Below are 15873 nucleotides of genomic sequence, written 5' to 3'. Positions count from 1 at the left end.
TACAAATCACCTGATTCAGTTTGGTGTTCTCGTGGCACAACATGATTTTAGTAGTTCGTGAAATTAATTATCAAATTAGTGGTTTGTTTCTTTAAATATGCCGTAAGTGTGCGTCAACATCGTATAAGACGTTGTTTGGGTGACAACCCTCGCATACTTCTACAGGCGGCTACTAGACATCGAGGCAGCGTTGTTCGTATAACAGCTCAACGAAGGAGATACTCACATTTCACATTTATTCCACATGTTAACTATGTTTTATAGTTTAAAAATGTAAACCCTGACGTTTGAAAACGCGCTAAATTTACATTGACAGTCTCTACTTCAGTGATATTGCCTTGTCTATATCTAAGATACTTTGAATATGAATTCAGTTATATTATTATATTTTAAATATGTGGTTCAAATTTGTTTATTGTTACTCATAATGTTTGCGAGAAATGTTTACGCGTTTTAGTATGAAAATGTGTTGTTAGTCTTCTTGAACACACGATTTTTCCAAATATGTAAAAAAGCAATTCAACTTATTTCCTCTTCTATAACATTTACTCAGTATTGCTATATTAATAGTTCGAACATTAATTTCTTATTTTGTTGAAGGTTGAAGTAATAATAATATTTATACGTATGTTTAAAAGGTAGATTCTTGTTAATAGTATCCACGATTATTCCGTATGCCTTTTATCTGGTTGTTACGTTAATAGTTACGTGATCACTTTCGTTGTGTTTAATCTTACATTTGTTTATTTTATTGTTCCACAGAACCGAGAACTTCAAATAATGCGACGACTCGAGCATTGTAACATTGTCAAGTTGAAATACTTCTTTTACTCCAGTGGAGAGAAGGTAAAAGAATATATTTACATACTATTTACCTATATATTATAATAAGATGGAGCCACAACCTGAGAGTCACTCGAGCGGTCTGCTCAGTTGGAAGAGCGCTCAGACGGTCGCAGGTTATAGTCCCGAATCGTTCATAAATTTTGGTTACAAATTTAATTTAATGAATCCCACAAGTAAGGGATATCACTTTGAAATTAACAAATTGTATATATATTATATTGTTATTTATGTCCCTGTGTCAATGTGGGTTATAAATTGTATGTTTTGTTTTATTTGGGGTTAAGATGGCAGTCCCCGAGGCCGTAACTTGCTCACTGCTAAACGCAATGCAGCCCAAAGACGTCGCAGTATGTCCCATGATTCAATATAATTATTATATGCTAGCGTACTTGTTAGGTCACCGACAAGTGTCTGTTAGATCAACTGGAGTTACCGACTTAGTTCAGGATCAGCTATGTGCTTTACATTCTGCTCATTCTTATATCATCGCTCCCATTTCTCTCATCTTTACTTCGTTCATCTGTTTTGCCGCAACATGGCACATGTTTTGTGTTTTTTTTGGGTTTTAAGTTTTTGTTTGCACATTTTTTAATAATATTAAAAAAAAAATGGAAAAATTGTCTTATTAATTTAAATAACAGGATGTCAATTTGAGTAGGAAGCAAGGCATTTAGCTCTCATTTAATATTGTTGATATTTTATCATTTTTGAACTTTTTTGTCTGTCTTGTAAAAATAAACAAAGTGTTTAGCATCTTGTATATCTTCTAAACAAGCTAGTACAAAGCCAGGTGTAATTTACGGCCGTCTTCAATAACGTATCTTTATAGTTACGGAAACATTGCTGTCTCCGTTTAATGACAAGATCTTATCTATCCATAGTTATGTCCAATATAGTTATAGTCCTTGCTTTATGTCGATAGGTTATTGAAATGTAGGTAAGAGTAAAAGGACAGATTTGTCTAACTCTAGTAAGTTAAACTGAGGATTGTTAGGTTATTGAAAACGGCAGTTAATTGTATTAGAAGTAGAATCAAATATTAATTCTTTTTTAACTCAATTTTTCTTTGAAAATACAATAAGTTTCCCACTAGACTTCAAAAGGATTTAAAATAGTTTCGCAAATTAATATCCTGTTTATTTGTCGACTTTTTTTGACAATAATATTAATTTAAATAAAACACTGTTAAAGGATTAAAACGCGTGTTATTGTAACTGTGTTTTTATGTTTGATTTTCGATAATGTAATGGTCAAAACACAGTTTTAATCATTAAAAAGTGTTTTATTTAAATGTATAACACTCGCCTTAATCAAAGTAAATGCAATAATATTTATTACAAAGTGCACTTTGTAAGTGCTGTGTATAATATACAATGTGACTTTATATTTGTTTGCTTTGAAGTGTGATAACATTTGTGGTGGGTCCCTACGGTTGTAGGTATATCTGTAAGTGTATTATTCTGTACTTGCCAATTCTTCTCAATATAAACTTTACCAATCGGTGCTGGTAAACGAATAGTTGAGGATTCAAGTGTTATTATGAGCAAAATAAATTAAAATTAAAATATTTGAATTTACCTTAAACTTTTACGTTTTTACGGTAACAGTAACAGTGGATGTAGACCTGGAATATTATTATCTTTCCACTGTTTGTAATCTGAGTAATTTAATGAAAGAGTAATGTATAGGCATTTTGGAAAGGTTAGGCTGTTAGTGTAGGAAGGTTGAATGTCACTTAGGTTACTGATATTAGTTCAAATACAAATCTACTCGGTTGCGGGCAGCCGCTCATAAATTAATTTATCCCCGCCGAGACCTTAGTTAGTGGACTATTTAAGTTACTCCGAGGCCGACAATATAGAGTTTCTGTACCGGTTTCACAATGGTTCAAAGCACTTTTTGTTTTTAAACTTGATAATGTTCTCTCTTAGTTCGACTTTATTTCATCGTTCAACTTTCACTCGTTATCAACATAGTGCATCATAGTAAACTCTTGTTCATTTTACCTTTGAAATTCCCTTCAAGACAAATCATTTGACGGAGGCGATGACAATTGATCCATGTATGGTTGGTGGTTTGATATAATTATTGATAAGGTTTACATATTTGTTTTTATCATTCTAAATATATTTTTGTTTTGTTCGACACCCTCCATTTTCCTGTGCACTTCAGGCCTTAAATCTTTTCGGATTCTTTGTAAATATCACTTTGACTGTCATTTCAAAGTTGTAACATCCTCAATGTTATTTTCTTCGTATTATGCTTTAGAAATTGTTTTCAAAATAATTATTCCATATTTACTAACGTTTAAGTCTTTTAACAGTATTGTGTTTGCAATAATTTATATTTTTTTAAACCATTCAATGTAGGCCCAGAGATAAATTTTATTTCGGTATACTAATGTCGTCTATTTCTATAATAAGACTTTTTAAATTATAGAGCCCCTTTTGCCGATATGTATACTCAGTACTAATTTAGAACGTGTTGAACATTAATGCTCGGTTTGAGGTCTTTCAAGCTGACGTTTGATTACAGAAAGACGAAGTGTACCTGAATCTGGTGCTGGAGTACATACCGGAGACTGTGTATAAGGTTGCACGTCACTACTCCAAAGACGAACAAACCATACCTATTAGTTTTATAAAGGTGAGATTATTTGAAAGACATCATCTCAGATTGTGCGTACTTCTTTTATATTGTCCGAACACAACCTTTTTTTTATTTCATCAAAGCTGTAATGGAAGTTTTATGGTGAGGGCTTATGATGTCACGCTTCAGGAATCAATGAAAAATGACAATATTAGCTTTAAACGACACTGTGTTGATTACTGAAATGTGGCGTAATCCATTCTGGTATCGGGTCTTCAGTAAATATGACTGACTGCCGCATTTTAAACATTGTTTAAATCAAAGGTGAGTAATTATTTACGATCTATTTGTCGACTATATTGTTATCATTTATTCTTTGATTCGTTTATTTTTAATGTACACCTTAACTTAGCTTAGGAAAGAACAATTATCGGATATTTTATAAACATCAGGTAATTTTTTATTAATATTTTCTATTTCCTTTCTGTACTAATAATAAAACATTGTTTCTCTTATAACCAGCACTAGGTATAATGCATTGAAAGATATGTGTAAGTATATTGTGTATATGCACATGAGTTTTTCTTTTCTATTAAGAGTTACAACTTATTATAGTTATATTACTTGGCCACATATTATATTTTTAATGTTACTAATATAAGACAATTTTAATAATTTTTGTAGATCCTGTCACATGCCGTAGTGTGACCATAACGTTTGAAATTACTCCGAAATATCAGTGTACGAGAAAACTCGTACGACGCGCATTGATTTTGATTGGTATATTTCAAATATTCAGTAGTTGTAATACAGCACTCCGCGCGATCTATCACACAGTGATTCACCGCGTATCAATCAATCATTATATCAAACTGTAAATCTGCTTCTTACTTTATTATACATATTTTAATCTATAAGTTTATCATTTAATTATCATACAAAACTTTACAAACTAAAAAGGTCCTTGAATACCCGATCTTATTGCAAACAGTGTCCAAACTATTATTGTTTTAAAAGTATGATAGAATAGCCTGCACCATATTGCACCTGGTGACTAGAAGTCGGTTATTTGTGATAGTGTTCCATAGACAGAGAACTTGTTATAATGATTTTCCTGTTGCGTGTTCCAGCTGTACATGTACCAGCTGTTCAGAAGCCTGGCGTACATCCACTCGCTGGGCATCTGCCACAGGGACATCAAGCCACAGAACCTGCTGCTCGACCCCAAGAGCGGCGTTCTCAAGCTGTGCGACTTCGGCTCGGCCAAGCACCTGGTGCGCGGCGAACCCAACGTGTCGTACATCTGCTCGCGGTATTATCGCGCGCCCGAGCTCATCTTCGGCGCCATCGACTACACGACTAAGATTGGTGAGTGTTTCAGACACAGGCCATCCCATGTTAAGACCCTTTTGAGTCTTTGTTCACTGTAACTTAAATCCTGTTTCATTAAACATTATAGTCAAAACAATAATAAAATATTTTTGGGTTCTTCAATGTTTCACGTTGATGTGATGATATTTGAAACAACGTCGAAAGAATATTAACCAGAATTTAGTACACACGTTGTCAGGAGTACAGAAAAGGATGTAAGATATATAGTACACCGAAAGAGTTACAACCCTAGGGCCAAACGAGGTCGCTGGCATCTGCAACATTATATTTGTTAAATTGTTTTTAAATGAACTTCACTCAGGAGTGCTGGAGGCACAAAAGAGCGCGTGGGTTCCAATCATACATCGTTGATAAGTTCGGTACTATATTAAATGGTCGCTAAATAATACCTTTATTTATTTACGGTGTGTGTGGATTGATGCATCTACTGTACCATGGCCTACTATTATTGTTGGTACAGTAGTAGTCGGCCGTGACTGAACTCAATAACTCTTGTTTTTACGTAATAATTTACTTTTTTAGTATTTGTAGTTTGAGTATTGTTGCTGCATCACTTTACATATATTGTAACTGAAATGATTTGTGAGTGAGTGATTGTCACAATGAGTTTCTTGCCACGTCTTCTTATTAAAGCTCAACCCTCAAAGGCGGTGGGAATATAAAAAGATAAGTCATTTCCTTGACCTGCATGAATGGAGTGATTTTGATTTGATTACCCTAAAGGAATGAGCTATTGATTACTGTTAGTAAAAATATTATATTAATTACAAGTTTAAGCAGAATTGTCAAATTGTAAGTAGAGGTATTTGGTGAGTATTGTATGATATGTAGATTAGGATTCTTTTATTGTTGTTTGCTTGAGTTCTCGTAACAGGTTTCGTCATGCTCGCTTAAATGTCACTGCTTGTGGCGGCGACATGGGACGGGTCGTCCTCTTCCCTTGAGTGAGGGAGGCGATGGCTGGCTCACGCGTCATGCTCGTGAACGGGCGCTGCTTGTGGTGGCAGGATAATCCTGTTGCCGGAGACTCGGTTTTAGATTCTTTAAAGTTATCATATATATATATATATATATATATATGTGTGTATATATATTTTATTTATAATCGCTTATAAAATGCTCACAGAATACTTTTATTTATTTATGGTGTGTGTGTGGATGATGCAGCTACTGTACTCATGTGCAGTACTGTAAGGCATTGACTATTAGACGTTTGAGTATGTTTGTTGCATCATTTTACATATTATATTGTAATTGAAATGATTTGTAAATCGATGTTAATGTAAACTTGATATAAAAGAGAGGCAACGAGTTTCTTTCTACTTCTTCTCATTAGCTCAACCGTTTACGAAGTAGCGGTAGATTCAATTAGAAAAATATTTTTTTTTGACATTCATAAGTGTCATTTCCGTGACCTACATGAATAAAGTGATTTTGATTTGATTGGATTAATACTGTTATATGATTGTTGTTAGATGTGTGGAGCGCCGGCTGCGTGGTCGCCGAACTGTTACTGGGGCAGCCCATATTCCCCGGTGACTCAGGGGTCGACCAACTCGTCGAGATCATTAAGGTGACTACCGCATTCTGTCTGTTCGTAGGAGCGACTGATGTATCAAGCACATAGACACCTTATACTGAGTGGTATATGAAATAAGACACAATTTATATAATAATTCGATACAACCCGATAAAATCGTAATGTAAATTTTCGAGTTGCAACATTAGTTTTGTTTCATTGATTATTTATTCCTTTTTTCTGTTATACACAACTATATTCTTTGTTAATGCCAAATTCATGTGAATAACTTCAGAACTGTTACATTGTTAAATGAAACTTTGTATATGCTGTGTTTATTATTATAAATTCTATAAAAAGGATAGATATATATTAGAATCTGTAGTTGGTTAAACCTCAGCTTAAGGTTTATTATTATTGTTGGTTCTTCGACCTAAATAAACATATGAATGTGACCCTAAACTAGCGGCTTACTTCATTTTATTATTTATATAATCTCAAATAATTATTCTATATTTAGCTGTTCGCTAAGTTAAGTCAAAGTAAAATGCAACAACATTAACGTGTTGCTTAATTTTCTTTTTCTTAAAACATTTATATTTGTTCCAGGTTTTGGGCACACCAACACGAGAACAGATTCGCGAGATGAATCCAAACTACACAGAGTTCAAGTTTCCACAAATCAAGAGTCATCCGTGGGCGAAGGTGATATTAAAATATTCTTGTCTTTTGCTATAAGTATATTATATTTTTTATACATACCGCTTTATATATTTTTGTCAATGTTTTTCTATATATTTACCTTAGATAAATTATACGTCTAGATAGAGCCTCTTACTGCTAGACAACCGATGAAAACAGGCAAGGTTTATTACTTTAGTGTGCGTGACAAGTTACGTCCTATACTCGCAATTTGTATGTGGTGGTATGCGGGTATTGCTCAAAATAGAGGTTAACTGTCGACTTTAATTTTTTCGACGTTTTCACAGCTGTCACAGTCTGTCTAGACGTATAAATTATTTTTAATATCCATTAAAATAACTTATTTACGGTCTCGCATAATGTTTTGAAAATATTTATGTGTTATTATATTATTTATTATGTTATACAATATTCTTATGAATTCATTAGTCATTACTAATTTAAATATTGCCATAGCACTGGAATTCAGAATGTAATTTCAAAGAGTGTATGAAGATGTCATAATATGTTAGATGTGAATTTGATAGAATCGCATACTTACAGCATATGTTGGAGCGATTGACGATGCCAAAGTCGGCCACTGAGCACCAACGTATCAGAGTAAGACACTGCTAACAACCAAGTGCCTACATTTTGTGTCATGCTCCATTTAACAATACAACTGGCTCAGGCGCCGGCCCCGCTGCCGGTCACAGCTCCCACTCCTTGTGTTCCACGTCCACTGTCGAGCCAGCTCCTCATTCACGCCAGAACTACGCCGATAATCTGTGCAAGAATCTGAGCGACATTCTCGGCGAGAGCTTCTTTGGGTACAATCGCAAGGTTCTCAATACAATTCTCACGCTCGATAACGACGGACTCACAAGTAACTGCTGCGAAAGCTTATTTTGTTAGTGTTTTAATTCATCTCATGTAGGTGCTAATACTTTCCACGCACCGTACATTTTCAGTTTATTTTTATAATCTTTTACACTTATATTCCACAAAATTGGTTCTGAATGAAAATAATGTAGGAAATCCATTTCTAGCTCGGTCTCCCAAGTCCTGCTCAGTAAATACCATGCTTAAATGTTATAAGCGACGATTCGTTCGCCACCAACACTAAGAAACATGTGAGTGTTGAGATCAAAGGCGAGAATGTGGAGCGGGCTCTAAGTACGTGTGTCTATAGACACAGCGATTTTTGTCGAAAGCAAGTTCAAGCCCAATGCCACTGGGTAGGCCCAGTGACAAACATTACCTACTCAATATAAAGTCCAACCTGGACCGGCCGGTGGGGGCGGTGCCTTATGGATTTGCCGTTTTAGTCCAAATAGTTATTTTAATCATTGTAATATATTATTTGTAAGAATGTTAATAATAACTATTGGTGTTCGAACACAAATGAAATAAACACCAATACATAACATGTATATATAGTACTAGAAACTATATATTATTATTATTATGCCTGCCCAAACGTTTTATATTCGTCATCTTATTTCTCTTAACGAAACAGAGATAATTAGATCAGATGTTTGTTAATCTCACAATATTTATTATAATAATACATATAATATTGTATTCCGTTATGTATAAACATATCAATGGAGATATATATACAAATGAGGTGTGTAATGTATTTTTTTGTGAAAAAAATACTGGACATCCTTTAAAATTAATGAAGTTAATAAGTATAAAGGCTTATTTTTTCGCACTGTGTAAACCCAAGCCGAAACCACCTATAACTGTATTAAAGATACCTTTAGTTTGACAAAAAAAAGTAAAAACTTAACACAACTCAAAAGTGTAATAGAATATTGATATAGAAAAAATCGAAGCTTATAGATTATGAATGTATATAAAAGTTGAAACCCCCTCACTCTATTATAGCATAATTTGCAAACAGAAGCAGGACCTGGAGTTTAAAATTTAGTGTTTTTTATGTAATAATTGTAACTCCACATCTCCGTTGTTTAGAAGCCCGTTCAAAAGAGATGCTACCAGATGTAAAATAAAACATACACAAAAATTGCAGTTAAAATATCAGTCCTGGTTCCTGGTCAAGCTACAACCAGTCTTGTAAAAAATTACATATACATTCACAAGATGTTACAGGTGAAACAACATGGTTCATTTTCTTTTTATTCGGCACCACGCAAGGCCCAACGACCTACCTTAATGTACCTGGGGGCCTACTCCTAAAATCGATATTCGATAAATAGTGGCATTAGTCGTGTAGAATCCTACTCTTAGTTACATCGTATTCAATGTCGAAACGATGATTGAACGAACGAAACATTATTCAATATTATCGGTCCTAACCCTACTCTTAGTTGAAAATGTCAGAGACGAATATTCGAATTTCACAATTAATCAAACGTCACTTTTACGATAATCTCAACGACACTTTCAAGGCTGTCGATGCTAATATCGTTTCAAGTTGTATAGATATATTTGCCATACAATATACATACTTAATAAAATATATTATTGAAATAATTATATGTGATTTACTATTCAACAGGATTTTTTTTACTACTAAGTCATTTAAGTCATTTTGTTGATCGTTTATGCGTAGAAATAATGCAAATGGCCGCCTGAGAAATAGGAAGTCGACGAGAAGGGTTGAGTTACTTTTTTTTACATTTTATCATCCGCAAGTTTTGTATTATTTATTCAATTTTAAATGGTCATATTATATTCATTACATATTTTTTTAACATTGACATAAATGTTAAAAAAATATGTAATGAATATAATTTCTTCTGAATATAAATTCTATTTGCCAGCTCGATGGAATGTTTGGTCAAAGAACGTAAGAAAAGATTTGAGAGTTTGATGCCTGTAAGAGACCTGCCTCTATAAAATAAGATAAATAGTTTATAATTTTCATTGTTTGTTTTTTCTTTAGTATAATATCTTTGTAACGCTTTAGATTTAATCTGTAATGTTACATTGTATCTTTGATAAATAAATAAATGATGTATAAATGATACCAAATTGGTGGTGCAGAGTCTGGCATGGTCCTTAGCGCCTAAACTATGTTTTGACTTTTGACAGTAAACAGCGGCGTAGCACAGATAATGTTTAGGTTTGAACATATTTCATTCACACTTACATCGTAAAAAAATCAAAATATTAGTCTATGGTAACGATAAACAATAAGGAATTCGAACATTTGTTAGAGTAGGGTAGTTGCGATATATTCGAAGTATTATCGTATCGTTCCGAATGTATCGTTGTCGATTTTGCGAGTAGACCTCCTGACTGCAATGACTGGCTATTACAGTGCGAAAACATAACCCTTATGTTACATATTTATAAGTACAATATTGTCATGAAAACTTTTAATATTATTTGTGTATTTGATACAAGCAAGTACATTATAAATGTGGGCACGTGTTAAACCAATACCACTGCTGATTTTTGTTGGTTTTCAGTGTGAATACTGCATTTTTTTTTAATACACACAAAGTAACCGTGTTCTATCTAGAGTGCTGAACCAAATGAATACATATGTCAATAGCATTGAGATGTGCAACTTTGTCAATAATAATTTACAATTATTTTTTACTGTTGAAGCGTAATTAAAAATCATGGCAATTTTACTGAAACCATTACTGTGTACCAGATACAGCATAATGTGAGAAAATGATATTTGAACGAGTGCCCTAACAAAGTCTAACAATGTACAAAATAATTACACAAACACATCTGCTACGAGAGTGTTTTATCATTCGTAACATCACTAATATTGTCACCACTTGTAATCTCATTTACCACTAGTTGATTATATTATGTATGTTTGCTTATATGGTGTTATTAGGTGTGGGACTTGGTAGGTTTCATATTATGTCAATGTAATGCAATTAAATTAGATAATACATATTATTTACCCAAATGTAATTATTAGTTATTTTGCAATTATTTGGCTTCATAGGTTTGGTGATCCGCTTCGTAGTGTTCATAATCAAAATGTTTTTTTATGATATTTCGTCACGATTACTTCCTATATCTATCAATATTAGTAATTGTATAATATAGAGTGGAGGGTTAAATATCCACAAATGTCTTACTACATACAAGGTACACACACACACTATTAAAAGCGTCGGTGACGCAATAGGTTAAACCGTTGACTCTCATTCTCCTTCCTTATCCTTATTCTCTGAGAGAATAGATAGTTAATAATATATTTATAGTTACACTAACTACGTTTCAATACTGTTTGTAATTAATTACACGTAGCAAAAACTATCGCTACGAGGAAATGTAATAAGAATACTGGCAGAATTCTCATGTTCAGAATAATAACATCCAGCACTTGTGTTTTCAGTTATGCTATATAGAGATGCGTAGAATAATAATTTGTACAATAACCGCTCCTCAGTGTCCACACCCCAAGTGATACCAATCACAATTTGAGAGTTGTTTACATATACCAACATTTACGATCCATGCGTCACTCGCACGGTTGTCTCAGATGGTTAGACCGCTCGGACGAAATCCGAGTGGTGGCGGGTTCGAGTCCCGCATCGTTGATAAATTTTGGCACGGGCGAGTAAAAAAATAAGGACTCCGTGTCACCTAACATAACAGTGAATCAACAACATTAACAGTGAACATCAAAACAAGCCAGTTAACGTGTAAGTACACAGTCCCACACACACACTTACACTAAAATAAGCCGATCAGACACCATTATGACATCTGACATCGTCTGTGACGGATCAATTTACGTCGCAATAAATAATTTTAAAATGCTGCCGTGTTTTGAGAAATTGTGTAAAAAAAATGCTAGGATACAATAAGTGTCAAGGAATTACCTTTCACAGATAGAATAGTTTTTATCACACTATTTTATGATCTTTTCATAATACAAACGCGTGATAGTAACATCCGGTGTGACCGCAAAATAAACGGGGACTTTACCCGAAAAATAGGGCAATCCATTTAATGGTGTTATAATTACATAAATCATTATGTGTTTCAAGGTGCAATGATTAATGTTAACAGGTCTGTCTTTACCAACAATTTTTTTAAGAAGTGTGGAACACTACTTTAAAAAATTATGTGATGTGCAATTATATGAATTAAATTGATATTTATGTAATTAATTATTTAGTAATGTTTAATAACAATGTATTTTGTATATAACATGTTTATGCAAATAAAAAATTTGACTTTTGCATGAGAAAAAATGTTTGCTCAAGAGCCTGTCGCGTATTGCGTGCGAAATGACACAATAATATACAGCCGTGGCGGAACTTACTTTACATGTACCTCACTCACGGCTGTCATATTGTGTATCCTAAAGCTTGAATACTATTTATATTATTCCTTTTGAACTATTACTTGCATAGGGGTGATCGTGACACAGAAGTCATATGTACCAGTATGGAAACTAAGCCTTATTGACAAAATACTTACCTATACGTGCGTACACTCATTTTCACGTTGTCAGGTTATTTTTCTAACCGACTTTAAAATGTTCCTTATGGGGCGTTGCGGAGCATAAAAAAGGTAAAAAGCGTAAGATTTTTATGTATAGTCTATGTATTTTGATTGATTTGATTTGAATTTTGAGATCCAAGATGGCGGATGTGACTTTTACAATAAAATCAAAATAGGTATCAATTTCGACATTTTCGGGAGTGTCGGTGAATAAAAAAATAATAATTAAATAATTAAATTTTATTGCAAAAGTCCAGCATTATCGGCTTCGACACCCTCGGGAATCCTGAAAACAACACCCATGTTAAAAAAGTTGTTAATTTCGAATTTTATGTAGCTCCATTTGGACACAGTCGCCATGTTGGATTTACATTTTGACAGCCCTATCAATTTTAGTACCCTTAAAAACCATGAAAACGACACCCGTGTAAAAGTTGATAATAGCTGCCATCTTGAATTTTCATTTTGACAGCACTAGCTTGGTAGGTATTGGTTTCAACACCCACGAAAATCATGACAAAACATTTTTGTGCAAAATAAATAATAAAAGAAATAAAATAATAAAACAAAAATAAATCTTAATAAATCCGTATATATCAATTTCAATAAATGTTATAATCCTAAATACAATATACAAGTAACAATAACAACAATTATTAAGAAGTAGCACATACAAAGTTTCTAGGAGTAATAATAGATGAGAATTTCAATTGGAAAGAGCAAGTAGATAATATATCTAAGAGAATAAATAAGTTCGTACATGCGCTTAAGCAAGTCAAAAACGTAACAAGCTTAAAAACTGCTATAATTACTTTATCACGCACATGTGGAATCCCTACTGCGCTAGGGGCTTATATTATGGGGACGCAGCACAGATATAAACAGAGCATTTATTGCTCAAAAAAAGTGTATCAGGGCAATGTACGGGATGCATCCTGAGCAATCGTGTCAACCCACATTTAAAAAACTAGGACTGTTACCTTTGCCGTCGCTTTATATTTTTGAGATATTTATGTTTGTAAAAAAAATAAAGAATTGTTTAAATCAGCTAATGATCTAAATCCGCGGAACCGACGTGATACACAGACTCGTTTTACATGATGATCCAAAAATTACTAAATATAATAAAAGTTGTGTATGAAATTGTGTTCGTAATAAGTTACCGAGTAGCATTAAAAATTTAAATTCTAGATTATTTAAGAATAAGCTATATAGTTGGCTAAATGCTTATAATTTTTTATATTGTTAAGGAATTTATGGAAATAAAATTCTGATATTCATTGTAGTTAAATATTTGCATGCTAGGAATAGTGCTCGCAAAACATATAAGCTCATTATTATAATATTTATAACACCAATGTATACTATGTTTTTTGCAAATAAATATATTATAATTATACGCTGGCATTTTTAAAAAGATTACGGAAACAAATAACAACTTTACACTCGACTCATCTTGACCGCGAAAACCGCTTAGGGGCATCGTCGATGCGCTTGTTTGTGTGAGTGTGTCATTTCGAACGTTTGTAGGTAGTTTCCGTACTGGTACATATGTCTACTGTGATCGTGATGTGTAGACCATCGTGATGGATTAATATATTATCATGTTTGTCACAGATCGTTTATTCAGCGACTACACTAGTACACTCGAGTGTCTCACAACAGATACATATTGCACAGGGGCGTGCGTTGGTTTTCCAGCGCGGTAGACACTGGAAGCCTAACTAGTCGTAGTTAGTTAATATTAATCGCTAATATTTAAAAAAATTGTTCCTGTTATAAGGGTAAATATATGTTCACTTACCAACATTTCTCTGCCGTTCTGTCAGATTGATCGTGTTTTTAGCAAGAATTATTCAAGTAACCGTAACCAGTATCAATTCACATTCTTCGTTGTAGAAAATAAACAGTAAGGAAAGCAGAACAATAGATTGGAATGGCGGCATTCAGCTAGCCAAGTGTATTTTTCGTAATATTTAGTATTGAAATATCTCATAGTTCCTTTTTGTTGAGTTAAACTAATATTTGGCATTGGTGTATTAAGAGAAACAATTTTTGTTTATCTACGAACAAAATTGTGTAAAAGGATACGTACCTAGTTTCTGAAAACAAATCGTATTTTCAGCACAATGGCGACACTTGAATTTTTTCATTATATTTTAATTCCTTACTAGTTATCTATTTTAAACATAAAACACAGCAACTTCTTTTTTTTGCCAATACAAACACTAAATATTATTAACAATAAACAAATCAACACACAACACACAACAAATAACTAATGTAATTAGTTTAATAATTCGCGCCCGTGATATAAAGTATATGAAAACATAGCAAGTAAAAAATGGCGCTGTCATTGTTGATTAAAAACTCTCATGGCAGCGCAATAAGGTTGTAATTCGGACACTAAGCGAACGAGAGACGTCATAATAATCACTCATAAATCATAATGTAGGTATAATAACTTTGGTTAGTTTAATCTAGGACCGCTGCAGTTGTCCGTTCGAACTGTCATAAGCTTGCCTACCCAGGAAGTGCCAAAGAAGTAAAATTGCGATGGTCATTTTTAAGAACGATAAACATAGTCATTGTATATTTTTTGCACCGGTCGGATAACCTTGATAAATAAATTTTGTTAAAGAAGTTGAACGTATTCTACTAGTCTCGAGTAGGCATTATCGGAACTGCCTACTATTGGTATTTAGTGTATATCGTAACGAAAAAAATACTGGTTCTGTGTTCAATAGAAGTTCGATTATAGAATTAAATTTATTTGAATTAAGTTAGAATCTAGTGCGGGTATGGTAGGCAGGCTGTGCCTGTGGGCATGTAATCATCACACACTGGCCGCAGGTGTTCCGCGCGTGCACGCCGCCCGACGCCATCGCGCTGGTGTCGCGCCTGCTGGAGTACACGCCGGGCGCGCGCCTGTCCCCGCTGCAGGCGTGCACGCACGCGTTCTTCGACGAGCTGCGCGAGGCGGGCGCGCGCCTGCCCAACGGCCGCCCGCTGCCGCCGCTCTTCAACTTCACGGACTACGAGCTGTCGGTGCAGCCGTCGCTCAACGACCTGCTCAAGCCGCGCGAGGCCGCGAAGGAACACGACGCGCAGGGTGTGTACGCTCATTATACTATATTACGATTCTTCGCGTTTTATATGAAAGCTCGAGACATTTTTTTCAGTTTTGTTCCATTTTGGTCGATGATGTTTTCGCTATCGTGTGGCATGACCCCATGTTGCTATAGAAATTTGTGATAACAATACGATACAATAAGGATTTGTAGGCATCTATGTTAACTTGTCTAAAGATTAAACAGGAGGAAATCTAAAGCTCCAAGGCTTATAATATGGTGGATGCATTAACATCTGTCAGCCTAACTATCTTCATT

General features: G+C 34.1%; 1 protein-coding gene across 9 annotated transcripts in view; it reads left to right on the top strand.

Moving 5' to 3' along the window:
- LOC126974100 (glycogen synthase kinase-3 beta-like) overlaps positions 1-15873 on the top strand; it is a 59393-nt gene that overhangs the window by 33018 nt on the left and 10502 nt on the right. For 5 of the 9 annotated variants that reach the window (XM_050821506.1, XM_050821511.1, XM_050821512.1 and 2 more), the window contains 7 exons: positions 763-846; positions 1131-1193; positions 3382-3492; positions 4566-4803; positions 6303-6400; positions 6956-7051; positions 15338-15596. In XM_050821506.1, the coding sequence (XP_050677463.1) occupies positions 763-846; positions 1131-1193; positions 3382-3492; positions 4566-4803; positions 6303-6400; positions 6956-7051; positions 15338-15596 (949 nt within the window). Of the gene's footprint in view, positions 1-762; positions 847-1130; positions 1194-3381; positions 3493-4565; positions 4804-6302; positions 6401-6955; positions 7052-7591; positions 7679-15337; positions 15597-15873 lie in introns of those variants that run through there. The other 4 variants (XM_050821510.1, XM_050821513.1, XM_050821514.1 and 1 more) reach the window with 3 other exon arrangements.

The sequence above is a fragment of the Leptidea sinapis genome, chromosome 31, assembly GCF_905404315.1.
Source record: "Leptidea sinapis chromosome 31, ilLepSina1.1, whole genome shotgun sequence".
Taxonomy (NCBI): Eukaryota; Metazoa; Arthropoda; class Insecta; order Lepidoptera; family Pieridae; genus Leptidea; species Leptidea sinapis.
The sequence above is the reverse complement of the archived record's forward strand: the minus strand, read 5'-3'. Positions and strand labels throughout refer to the sequence as shown.